The sequence below is a fragment of the Bison bison genome, unplaced genomic scaffold (genome assembly GCF_000754665.1).
Source record: "Bison bison bison isolate TAMUID 2011002044 unplaced genomic scaffold, Bison_UMD1.0 scf7180017864517, whole genome shotgun sequence".
Lineage (NCBI taxonomy): Eukaryota > Metazoa > Chordata > Mammalia > Artiodactyla > Bovidae > Bison > Bison bison.
In genome coordinates, this window is record NW_011495070.1 from 6,746,717 (window position 1) to 6,760,493 (window position 13,777).

Below are 13,777 nucleotides of genomic sequence, written 5' to 3' on the forward strand. Positions count from 1 at the left end.
TGCTCTTATTAGTTCTAATGGGTATTCATGGATTTTCCCCTTGGTTTTCCCAGGTGGTGAGTCATATTATATTTGGTCTTTTTAATACTTATATATTTTTTTCATTATTTTGTCTGATTACAGGAAAATATTAAATAAATAATAGTGCCCATACTGACTTTCTCTCCAATTTCAGAGAAAATACTCCAGTATTTCACCATTAAATAGGATTCTAGCTCTTGATTTATATATTTTTTTAAATAATGTTAAGGAAATATACACTTATATTATTTAGAGTTTTTATCAGGAAGGATATTGAACTTTATAAAATCCTATCTCATCAAGTATTTCATCCTAACCATTATATCATATGTCATATTAGTAGGGGTATATATTACTTGTTTTCTTAAAACTGAATATCCTTATGTATCTAAATCCTATCTGGTAACTGGATTTTTAAATATATGACTATTTTATAAATGTATTACTATTTTATTTATGATTTTTGTATCCACACTCATTAATAAGATTACAGTCTACTTTTTTTGCCATCTTTGTCAGAAACAGAATTATCCTAATTTTATAAAATATTCATATAAAACATAATCAAGAATAAAATTATAAGAAATAAAGCCTAAACATCACTAATAACTCTCTAAAATGCCCACTACTTTTTTAATAATTAAAAAAAATTTGTTGGGGTATAATTGATTTAAAATGCGTTGCCCATCATATTTTAAACATTTATTTTTTCTTCAGATTCTGAAGCTAAGGTCATTTTTTTCCCACCCTAGCCTACACTTTGAAGTATAAGTAGTATAGATATATATTATAAATACATTATAAAGACAAAATTCTATCTTTCTAATACCACTATCCCCAAAACTCACTTTAAAAACTTGGGAGATAATACAGAAACTAGTGGCTTTTCTTTCTTCCAGGAATTTTCTTCCCCAGGTGTTTCTACAGCTCAATCCCTTATGCTATTTAGGTCTACACTAAAATGCCACCTGCTCAGAGAAGTCTTCCTTGTCCATTCTAACCAAAATACCCTACCAATTCTCTATCTATCTCTAGCCCTGATTTATTCTTCATAGCCATTCTGAAATACTTTATCCCTAGTGCCTAAAACAGTAACCGACATTCAGTAAGAGGTCAATTAATGTTTGTTGAAGGAATACATGAAATGAAAGTAGGTATCCACATGACACAATGTAAAGAAAAAGTTCCTGAGAATAGTTTCCTCCTTTCTGGTGCCACTCTTCCTAAAATGCCTATGACCGCCTTTGAAGACTACTGTATAAATCATTAGTCAATAATGTCTTGACAAAATTATTTTCATTTGTCAGATTCTTTCTTTGGTAACAAACAGTTTGTCAAGCCATGAACACATGGGGTTCCATGTAAATGAAGGGAGGTATAGAGGGTCTTCCAGAAACAAAGTGTTCTATTCATTTTCCCATAATGGTGGTACCCAGTCACCACAAGGTAAATATATTCTACCAATTGTTCTTAGCAGCTTCCCCCATAGAATTAATATCAACAGAGTAAAACCATGGGGCAAAAGGAAAGTACTTGAAGAAGCAAGTCCTGGATGATACTGGAGGGGATAGAAATCCCGAGTCCCTCATTTCTTGGGTGAATCATACTTGGAAGTGATCATACAGAAAGTGAAACTTCAAGAAGGAAGCAGAACTTGATTATGAGAATAAAACATGTTCTTTACCTTTGTTTCTCTCAGTAGATTTTGAAACAGTTTTAGATTCAAATACTACAGGGATATTTCAGTTACCAGGTCCACTGAAAACAAACCCACCGTATTTGCCCATCGCTATCTCAGAGGACTGAACAGACCTCTGAACAGATACCAAGCAAGCAAGAAAAAGAATCCAGACCCAGAACACACAGCCTGACATCCTAATTTGTATCTCAGTCATAATACTAAGTACCAGTAACAGCAGTATCTTTCACAGAATGTAGAAAAAACAGACTTTTTTCCTCCATTTTCCCATCTTATCTCTGGCGAAGTATTTGACCATTATTGTGACAGTATTATTATATTTTAATTTAGATAATTCCCAATAGTCAGTCTTTACCGAATGGTGAGAATAAAAGCCAGGCCCTGAAAGTCCATGTATTTCAGGTACTGCTGCTTTCTACTTCTCTCTCTTATTCTTTAATGTTATCAATAACAACAACAACAAAAACCAAATACACTAACATTGCAAAATTCTTCAAGTATAAAATTTCAAAACCAAGTTTCTCTTCTGATTTACAAATTATCTAAATTAAATTCTTAAGTATAAATAATACGTACTTAAAATACAATGGATTCCCACATGAATTAGAATAATCAAAAGACAAAGGTAACAACAAGAAGAGATACAAAATTCTAAAGTATGAATATAATTTAGGTATTTAGATGCAGTATTTACCTATATACTCTAAAATCCAAAACAATGGATTTTATCAGAGATTTAAATCTATTTCTCAACTAATACTATTGTTTTCTTTCTTTTTTCCCCTCCTAGTTCATTCCAATATATGGAAGTTTCAACAACTCAGGCAACTCAGGCCCAGCACTACCTCCCTCAATGCTCTAGAACCTAATTATACGAGGACACATGACAGAAATATACAGTCTCATGCACTATACATTTCTATTCTCAAATACCTGTTTCCCATTAAATTCATTAGTTCATGCATCGATTTTATGAACAAAAAAGAAATGCAATACGTTGGATGGCTAACCTCTTGATTTTCTACTCCATTGCTGGGAAGCTCCAAAATAGAACCTCCACTGTCAACCACTGCTGATGTCATTGTTTACTCCCTGAGGAAGCTTCAAACGCTACCAGTCAATGTAATTAAAGGTTCATGGATGATTGTCAGTGTTATAGGTTTGCATTATCATATTTTAAAAGTCAATAGAGATGGAGTAGAGTTGATATCCAGAAATCCAGTCTTCTTAAGATGATTAACCAGAGAGCCTAAGAAGAAGAATTTGAAAAATTATTAAAAAAAAATACAAGGATATAAAGCAGCACAAACTATTTTGCAATAAAATTTTTTAACATTTTTATAAACTGAGAAAAAAAGAGCTAGGCTTATACAGCTCTGTGTCAAGAGGGCAGTTATGAGCATTTCTCTTAGAGCAGTCAAGTTCACAATCTGCAGTTCTTACCAAGCTATTGCACACTGGTGACCTTATGATGTTTATATTCTAAGAAATAAAATGTTACAACTTTCTCCCCTTATGAAGATGTACTATTATTCCTGAAATATTTTGGTAAGAATTTCTGAAATTAAAAAAAAAATTTATGCACTAAAAACATAAAATGTGCTGGACCAAGACAACTTCTAAAATTATTCACCTATTTAACAAATTAAAAGACGTACTGGTTTGTAAATATTTCAGTCTTCCTTGGTTCATTTGGTTTGTTTATGTATATGAATTTACGTTTATGTATGTATATAAATAACTAATTAGAATTATCTTTTGCTTACAGTAGCAGGCTCATTTTGTGTTCACATTTTGTATACTCTACAAGATCTGTAAAACAGATTAATTTGAGTTACTTATACTTTCAAATACAATAGTTTGAAAATAAAGTAGTGAAATGACTTGGAATGCCTTTAATATTACTTTCTCATTCTTTCTTCAATAACTTTTTTGGTATTGATTCAAAATGCAATATAGCAAATGGTTTCAAGTAAATATAATTCAAGTTTTTTTCCCCTAGTGGAGATGAACGGCAATATGTACATCATCTTGATTTATGTATTAGATTATTTCTTAAAAAGTTACGTTTTATTTTATTTTTGTGTACATTAAATATTTCACAAAGAAATCACAGGGCTTTTTAATAGAATTTTTCACACAAAAATTTAAGAGTACAGAAAAACTAAGCATATTTAAAGAGAAAATAATTATTTCTAATTAATCATTCCATTAATAACATGTCCTATATTAAATATGAAAATAAAATAATAAAGAATTTCCATAAACTTCTATAACAAATAGAAAATTCCTGAAAAAAAGCAGAAATTTCACCTCACTACCTAAGACCTATTCAGTATTATTAGTCTTCTTCTTGATCTTATCAACAGAAAATAGGATAGGAAATATTTGTATCTTAGGAATAAAAACTAAGAAAAATCCTCAATCCCATCACACTGAATCTCACTATTATCACATAAGGTAACAATTATTTTCAATTTCTGTTTTCTAATCATACAGATAATAAAAGCAGAAATAAATTTTACTTACAATTTGAATGTTAAGTAGTCTAAGCATCCTTCACTAGTTTCACAATTTGGCAAGAGTTAGAATATAAAACAGCAGTTCCCTGGAACTACTAGTGGGGGGAAAAAAACAGTATTAATATAAGTCTATTAAAAATATTTTACTCAAAATAGATGTGATTCAGACAATATGTACTTATACTACAACAAATCATCTCCAAGCCTGATGGCACATATTTTATAATGAACATAATAAATTACTTCTAAGCTACTGAAGAATCAAAAGTTTTTTATCAGACTTAAAGTTTTAAGTCATCACTAAATGACAATTATTGAACAACAACAGATTCCCACATACATAGCCTATACCCCACATTATGGGCTATATTTCAATCAGCCAATAGGAGGATTTTAACCCATGGCTGCAAGTATAACTTCAGAACTCCAGGAGTATTAAATCAAGTTTAAAAAGACTAATTTCAATAAAAAAAAAAAAACAACAATTAATTTAAACTTAAACAAATTTTTAAATTAAAAAAAAAGACTAACCCAGAAAACTACTATTGAACAACATTAATATATTATTGCATGTTAAACTTTCCTGCCATTCACTTTTTTGCTCACTCTTCAAAAGTTAGCATTCACACAAAATCCAAACACTCCAAGCCTCCTCAAATAGCCCTTCTGCTTTCTAAAGCTGATCTACTGACCGATGCACTGGATCTTAGGCCTTGTTCCATCAATTATTCCTTCTTTTTCCTTAATTTTCTCTTTCTTAACACTGAGTTCTTTTCCTCAACATCCAAATATTTATAAGACTCTCTCATTTTTTTTTTTTTTTAATTTCTTGGCCATGCCACACAACACGTGGGATCCTAGTTCCCTGACCAGGAATCTAACCCACGCTCCTGTAGTAAAAGCATAGAGTCTTAACCACTGGACCGCCAGGACAGTCAAGACCCTTTCATTGTAAACATGACTCCTCCACGACCCTGCATAGCCCTCTAGTCCCTTCCTTTCTCAGATACAGTTCTACTTAAAAAAAAAAATCATTTAAATTGTGCCTCCACTTTCTGATTTCTCAGGTGTTCCTTCTACAGAAGTTTAGTATCCATCACCACCAAGTGAAGTCTTATTAAATTCTGGTTATCAAATCCAAAGGATACATTTCTGTCTTCATAGGATTTAATGTCTCTGAAACATCTGACACTGTTGTTCATTCCCTCCTTGAAACTATCTTATCTTCTCCCTCTCCAGATACTCTTTTTCAATTTCCTGTTGCAGGCCCACCCCTAGTTTTCAAGGAGCTTTAAGAGTACAAATGTAAGCCCATATACCATATGCCTAAATATTTTAAAGCTATAAACCAAACTAACAAGCTAGTAAATTTTATTCTATCCCACTATCTTGACATATATACTTTTATAAAAACTTAAAAGGCTAAGTTCTGATTTGGCATTCTCAGACTCAACATCAACTGGGGGGAGGGGATAGGGAATGCGAAGACCATACTCCCCACTGCCCTGCAGCCTGCCTTTTGCTCATCCCATCTTCGGTTCCACTCCATACTACAAGGAGCCTCATATATATACATGTGGACATCCCAGCAACATGTCTAACCTCTGCCTACATGCCTGCAAACAGCTGCCACTTGGCCATCCCTTAGGCCAGGGATACATACATGTGGTACAGTCTAAGAGGAGAGAACCAGGGAAGAGACCTGTGAAGGACCACGTGGACAGGGAATTTAAGGATACAAATACTCTTAGCTTGATCTAGATACGGGTTCCAGATGGACTAGTCCCTCAAAATCTTCATCCTATCAGGAGCGGTATAGCTGGAAAAAGGCCAGATGAGGACCTCTAAAGCACAAGGCCCAGACTAGGGTTCCCGCCTGGATAACTCTAAGGAGAGAGTAACTCTCTAGTCAGTCCTGGCAGGTATTTCCAGGACGCCATCCCTCCCTAGTCCTCTTCAGATCTTCACACTCTCTCTAAACTATCCTAGACACTGCCCTGGCTTCACTCAAATCTCTCTTCCAGTCTAAACCATTTTATGGGTGCCAGTTTGTCTACTAGATATTTTCTTGCCTATACTTCCCTGCAAACTTAAACAGCAAGCATCGATTCCAGGACATCCCAAGGACTACGTTAATTAATTCAACCAATCAATAAATATTAATTGAGCGCCTTTTATGTACTAGTAGTTTTCAGTTAGAGTTACAGTGGTGAATAAAGCAAAAGTCCTGGGCTTCCCTGGTAGCTGAGTGGTAAAGAATCCACCTGTCAATGCAGGAAACAAGGGTTCAATTCCTGATCCAGGAAGATCCCACAAGCCACAGAGCTAAGTCTGTGGGCCGCAACTACTGAAGCTGTGCCCTGGAGCCCTGGGAGTCGCAACTACTGAGTTCACATGCTGCAACTACTGCAGCCCCCTAGAGCCTGCACTTTGCAACAAGGGAGCCACCACAATGAGAGACCCACACACAACTAAGGGAGTAGCCCCCACTTGCTGCAACCAGAGAAAAGCCTGTGCAGCAACGAAGACCCAACACAATAAAAAATTAATATACTTTTTTTAAAGCACAAGTCTTTATTCTTAAGCATCTTAAATTCCAGTGTGGAGAGAAGAAAATAAGCAAAATATGTATTACACATGTGCAGATGGTGATAAAGGCTAAGGAGACAAATGAGCCAAAGGGAGAGAATATTCAGCAAGGAAGAGGGTTGCAATTTCAAACTGGGTGATCAAGGAAGATTTCACTGAAAAAGTGACACATGAGTGAAAACTCAGGAAGTAGGAATGAGCTGTGCCAATGACTGGCAGAAGTCAGGGCAGCTCCCCAGTGAAAGGAAAGGGAAAATTCAAGATCTTAAAGAGGGAATAAGCCTGAGTAGTTCAAATATCAACAAGAGAGCTGGAGTGAAGTGAGTAAAAGGAAGACAGAAGATGATGACAGAGAGGAAAGAGAAAGGGATGGTGGGAAAAGGGAAACCCTCTCTGAGGACTCCAACTTTTATCCAGGGAGAAGGAGGATTTTATGCAGAGAGACGCCCTGATTATTAAAAGGATCACTCACCAGATGCTGGACTGAGAGCAGGCAGGAGAACAAGGCGGAAGCAGACATCAGTGCAGAAGCCAATATCACAATCAGGTGGGAAGCGACAGTGGTGAGGGCCGAGTGGTAGTGAGTCGACAGCGAGCTTTCAGAAATTTTTGTAGATAAAAGAAGCAAAATTGGATAGCAAACTGGATATGGGGTGTGAATGCAAGAGAAGAGTCAAGAATGACTCCAGAGAAACCAATCAGAGCACTTGGATTAGCCATTAAGTGGGATGAATAAAAATGTGAGAGAAACCCAATATGTCCCAAACTAAATTTTTTCTCTGCTACCTCCCCCAAAGTATGACCTCTCCTACTGTGCTTAGCTCTGTAAACCACACCATCGCCTACACAAGTTGCCTAATAAACAGAGGCTAAAGGCATCTGTGGCTTCTTTTTCCATCATCATTATCATCTTCTTTCACTCTTGACTCTTCTCTATAATCTCATAAGATCTGCCCTAGCTGAGGTTCTTATCATCTTTTTGAAGTTGTAAGAGCCTCAGAATTTGCCTCTTGGCCTCTAATCTCCCCTCCTTTCCAGTCCATCTAACTGCACCGGCAGGGTAAACCAAGACTGAATAATGTCAAGCCCCTCTCAAAATTCTTCAACAGTTCATCATCACCTACACGATGAAATTTCAATCTTTGCAAGCATACTGATTTAGTAAGAACAAGTAAGAGGTCTAAGTCTCTTTTTCAGAAGTTATGAAATGTTCATTCTGATATGCTCAGGGATGGAAGTCACAAACCTAATCCATGCTCCCTTGTCCAGCCTCCTCTTCCCTTTTTACCCCCTCCATTGTGGTTGTTTAATGCCACAGTTGTTTACAGCTCTCTATTCTTCTCTCTTGACATCCTTCCTCTGTTTGCCCATTTGGCCAATTCCTAGCTGTCTTAACAGGTCTCAGCTTGAAAGTACCTGCATCACCAAAGGGATCAATAGTCTCTGTAATTCTCTCCCCCCAATCCACATTATATACCTTCCTCAGAAAAACATCAGGAAAATAACAGTTTCCAGCAGATCATCCACTTACCACCTCCGATGAACCATATCAAGCCCAACACTTAACGCCCTTCTTCAGAGGGCTTCTCTACCATCTTAATATTATCTTCTTACTATTTTCTCAAAGCACCAAGTTTAAACACCTGTGTATCCAGGTTTTAAAAATTTGTGATTTATACCAACTAAACCAGGGGTTTCATACAGCAGATACACAGTAAAGATGTGGTGAATACAAGGATAAACAAACATGTCCCAATAAGACAAATATCTTCACTGTTCACTACACAGACCAAGCTCACTCCTGTCCCTATCCTTTTGCTGGTTCCCTTCTCTCACCAGGAATGCCCTCTTCTTTGGTTATTCAAATTCTACCTGTCCCCCAAGGCCAACGTTTCCCCTATAATAAAATCACCTCTTTCTTCTCTCTACCATACCAGTTCTTTCAGTAACATTTATTAAGCACTTAACTATATACCAAATACAGCACTATGCCAGGAACACAAAAATAGAAAGCTAGGACTCACCCTTCAAACAGATTAGAATATGGTAAGGAGAAACACTTAAAGCAATTACATTAATGTAAATGCAAGGAAACTACAAAGTACAGTGGAAATATTTAAAAAAGGAACACCCAATCAGCCCTGGGGGGTGGGAAGATTCAAGAGAGAATTCATTAGAGAGTCACCATTTGGCTTGGAACTAGAAGAAGGGGTAGAAGTTGGCATAACAATAAGAGAAACATCTTTGAATAATGAATACTAACTGAACTCTCCAGATTAAAAAAACTCTGAGAAATGATAGCAAACTTAAGTATCACTCAGAAAAAATTCACCTCAGACTATAATTGAGTTGCTTAGAATACAGATCACATTCTCCCCCCAAACAGTTTATGTGTATGATTTTATTTATATAAAGTACAACAACAATGAAAATTCAATCTATGATATTGGAAATAGGATACTATATCACAAAAGACTACTAAAAGAGAGAATTTTTTTTATCAACAACCTCAGATATTAATCTGCCTGAAATGCAGGAGACCTGGGTTCGATCCCTATGTTGGGAAGATACCCTGGAGAAGGGAAAGGCTACCCACTCCAGTATTCTGGCCTGGAGAATTCCATGGACTGTATATAGTCAATGGGGTCGCAAAGAGTCGACACGAATGAGTGACTTACACTTTCACTTTTTCAGATATGCAGATGATACCACTCTAATGGCAGAAAGCAAAGAGAAACTAAAGAGCTTCTTGATGAGGGTGAAAGAGGAGAATGAAAAAGCTGGTTTAAAACTCAACATTCAAAAAACTAAGATCATGGCATCTGGTCCTATTACTTCATGGCAAATAGATGGGGAAAATATGGAAACAGTGACAGACTATTTTTCTTGGCTCCAAATCACTGCGGACAGTAACTGCTTTCATGAAACTAAAAGCTTAGTCCTTGGAAGAAAAGCTGGCATTATCTAGACAGTATATTAAAAAGGGTCCATATAGTCAAAGCTATGGTTTTTCCAGGAGTCATGTATGGATGTAAGAGTTGGACTATATAAAGAAGGCTAAGCATCAAAGAATTGATGCTTTCAAACTGTGGTGCTGATGAAGACTCTTGAAAGTCCCCTGGACAGCAAGGAGATCAAACCAGTCAATCCTAAAGGAAATCAACCCTGAATATTCACTGGAAGGACTGATACTGAAGCTGAAGCTCCAATAATTTGGCTACCAGATGCAAAAAGCTGACTCACTGGAAAAGACTCTGATGCTGGGAAAAACTGAAGGCAAGAGGGGGGTGACAGAGGATGAGATGGTTGAATGGTGAAGGACAGGGAAGCCCGGAATGCTGCAGTCCATGGGGTCGCAAAGAGTCGGACACAACTTAATGACTGAACAACAACAAAATAGAGAATTAAGGACCAAAAAAAAAGAGAGAAATATGAAAAACACACAATTCACAAAACCAGATATAAAAGCAGCCCTTAAACATAAGATGTTCAAATTCACTCACAGAAAAATGCAAATTTTTTAAAAATTGAAATACCATTTCTCTCATCTATCAGATTGGTAAAAATTAAAAAGTGTAACAATAATCTGTTGGTAAAACTGTACATTTATACACTGTAAATGTATGGGAATGCAAATTGGCACACTTTGGGAGGGAAATTTGGTAATATCTAACAAAACTACATATGTACTTACCTTTTGAAAAAGTTTTATTGAGATATAACTCACATATCATGGGCTTTCTGATGGCTCAGAGGGTAAAGAATCTGCCTGCAATGCATGAGACTCAGGTTCAATCCCTGGGTCAGGAAGATCTCCTGGAAAAGGGAATGGCTATCCACTGCAGTATTCTTGCCTGGAGAATTCTATGGACAGAGGAGCCTGGTGGGCTACAGTCCATGGGGTTGCAAAGAGTAAGACACGACTGAGTGACTAACACTAACACCTACATATCATACAGTTCACCAACTTACAGCATATAACTCAAAAGTTTATAGTACATTAATGAAGTGGTGCAATCATTACCACAATCTAATTTTAGAAAATCTTTAGCACTCCCTCTCAAAAAAAACCTCATGTCCATTAGCAGTCCCTCCCTATCCTTCCCCAACCCCTAGTCCTTGGCAAGACTAACCTACTTTTCTCTCTAGAGATTTGCTTTTTCTGGCCACTTCATATAAATAGGATTTTAAATATGTGAACTTTTGTGACTGACTTTTTCACTTACTATGCTTTCAGTATTCATCTATTTGTAACATGTATTATTATTTCAATTCTTTTATTGCTGAATAAGATTCCATTGCACAGATATATCACATTTTCTCTAGCCATTCATCAATTGGTATAAAATTGTTTCTACTTTTTAACTATTATAAAATAATGCTGCTATAAAAATTCATGTACAAGTTTTTGTGTAGACATGTTTTCTTTTCTCTTGGTGTATACCCAGGAGTAGAACTGCTGGAACACATAGTAACTTTATGCTTAACATTTTGAGAAAATGCCAAATGACATCATTTCACATTCTCATCAGTACATATGACGGTTCTAATTTCTCCACATCCCAATCAACACATGTTGCAGGTAATCTGTTGTGTAGTAATAATTAATACATCATCTTGGTAGATACAATAAAGATCACTTGATAAAATTTTATAATTAAAAGAAAAAAGCTGCCAAGACGCAATGGCAAAATATTTAAAACTTTCCCCCAATACTGGGAACAGAACAAACATACCTACAATTGCCACTTCAAAACCATACTAGCAATCCTGACCAGAAGAGTTTGATAAGGAAAAATTAAAAGGCGTAAGAAATGGAAAGGAGGAAATGAAGCTATCATTGTTTATAAATGATAAAACTCTCTACATACTGCAGAAAATCCAAAAGAACCTTTTGATATTAGAAGAGGGTTTGCAATTTGTGTGGATACAAATCAATATATAAAAATCAAGTGTCTTTTCTATATACCAGCAACAAACAGCAAGTGTTTTTAAAAAGGATATAATTTACAATAACTACAAAAATATAAGATACTTAAGACTTAGGAATTCACTGGCAGTTATGGAATTTCAGGAGTTAGGAATCAGCACTTTCACTGCCACATCCTGGGTTCAATCTCTGGTCCAGGAACTAAAATCCCACCAGCTGCACAAAGATATCTAAGACTCAACCTAACAAAGACCTCTATGGAGAAAATAAATAAATCTATTGAAAGAGATTAAAGAAGTCTTGGGAATTCCCTGGCAGTGTTGGATAGGTAAGCTCAATATCTTAAAGATATCAATGCTCAACAAATTCATCTAACAAATTCAAATATGTAAAAGTCGCTCCATCATGTCTGACTCTTTGCGACCCCATGGACTATACAGTCCATGGAATTCTCCAGGCCAGAATACTGGAGTGGGTAGCTGTTCCCTTCTCCAGTGGATGTTTCCAACCCAGAGGTCAAACCCAGGTCTCCTCCATTACAGGCAGGTTCTTTACCATCTGAGCCACCAGGAAAGCCCAAGAATCCTGGAGTGGGTAGTCTATTCCTTCCAGCGGATCTTCCAAACCCACAAATCGAACCAGGATCTCCTGCATTGCAGGCGGATTCTTTACCAGCTGAGCTACCAGGGAAGCCCAACAAATTCAATATATTTCCAGTCAAAATTCCCAAGAGGGTTTCACAAAAAACTTGCAAAGACAGTTAAGAGGGGGAAAGTATACACAAGAGAAACTGGCAAAAGTGAACAAAGCCCCTGGAAAAGAACTGTCCTACCTAGTCTAGTCTAGTAATCAGACAGTAAGTAGTGGTGTAGACATAACCAAATATAACAATGTAACAGAATACAGAGGTCAGAAAAACACACATGCATATTGGAAACAATGTACAAAGAGGCAGTGTTAAAATCAATGGGAAAAAAAAAAGACTATTAAATGATGCTGGGACAAGTGATTATCCATACAAGACAAAAATTAAATTACCACCTCTCACCACTCACAAAATAAATTACAGGTATACTAAAGACCTAAATACATAAATTTTTTCAAATTAGAAGGAAATAGAGAATATCTTCATGAATTCACAGTTAAGGAAAAATTACTAAATACATGGAAAGCAAGAAATAAAGAATTACTAAACGTGACTACACAAATTTTTTTTTAAATTCTTAACAGAATCCAAAAACAAAACTGAAAGACAAGAGACTAGGTAAAGTAATTCCCCTCCGTCCAAAAAGGGGGGAAAAGGAGAACTCCTACTAATAAGAAATATACACAACCAAAATCTATTAAAGACTTTTAAATATATTAAGGCACACACAGATAAATGTGATGTAAATTCTTGTCAAGGTTCTAATTCTCAGGCATTCCCTGGCAGTCCCGGTGGTTAGAATTTGGGATTCACTCAGTTCAGTTCAGTCGCTCAGTCGTGTCCGACTCTTTGCAACCCCATGAATCGCAGCACGCCAGGCCTCCCTGTCCATCACCAACTCCCGGAGTTCACTCAGACTCACGTCCATCAAGTCAGTGATGCCTTCCAGCCATCTATCTCATCCTCTGTCGTCCCCTTCTCCTCCCGCCCCCAATCCCTCCCAGCATCAGAGTCTTTTCCAATGAGTCAACTGTTCGCATCAGGTGGACAAAGTACTGGAGTTTCAGCTTTAGCATCATTCCTTCCAAAGAAATCCTAGGGCTGATCTCATTCAGAATGGACTGGTTGGATCTCCTTGCAGTCCAAGGGACTCTCAAGAGTCTTCTCCAACACCACAGTTCAAAAGCATTAATTCTTCGGCGCTCAGCCTTCTTCACAGTCCAACTCTCACATCCATACATGACCACAGGAAAAACCATAGCCTTGACTAGACGAACCTTAGTTGGCAAAGTAATGTCTCTGCTTTTGAATATGCTATTTAGGTTGGTCATAACTTTCCTTCCAAGGAGTAAGTGTCTTTTAATTTCATG

The 13,777-nt window shown here is 36.5% G+C and overlaps 1 protein-coding gene across 6 annotated transcripts in view; it reads right to left on the minus strand.

Annotated features, from left to right (window-relative positions):
* Positions 1 to 13,777, minus strand: part of ELF2 (E74-like factor 2 (ets domain transcription factor)) — a 99,971-nt gene that overhangs the window by 69,907 nt on the left and 16,287 nt on the right. Inside the window, exons 1-3 of one of the 6 annotated variants that reach the window (XM_010830273.1) lie at positions 4,250 to 4,716; positions 3,487 to 3,532; positions 2,731 to 2,969 (exon numbers count right to left, since the gene is read on the minus strand). In XM_010830273.1, the coding sequence (XP_010828575.1) occupies positions 2,731 to 2,802 (72 nt within the window). In that variant the 5' untranslated portion in view covers positions 2,803 to 2,969; positions 3,487 to 3,532; positions 4,250 to 4,716. Of the gene's footprint in view, positions 1 to 2,730; positions 2,970 to 3,486; positions 3,533 to 4,249; positions 4,719 to 13,777 lie in introns of those variants that run through there. The other 5 variants (XM_010830271.1, XM_010830274.1, XM_010830276.1 and 2 more) reach the window with 5 other exon arrangements.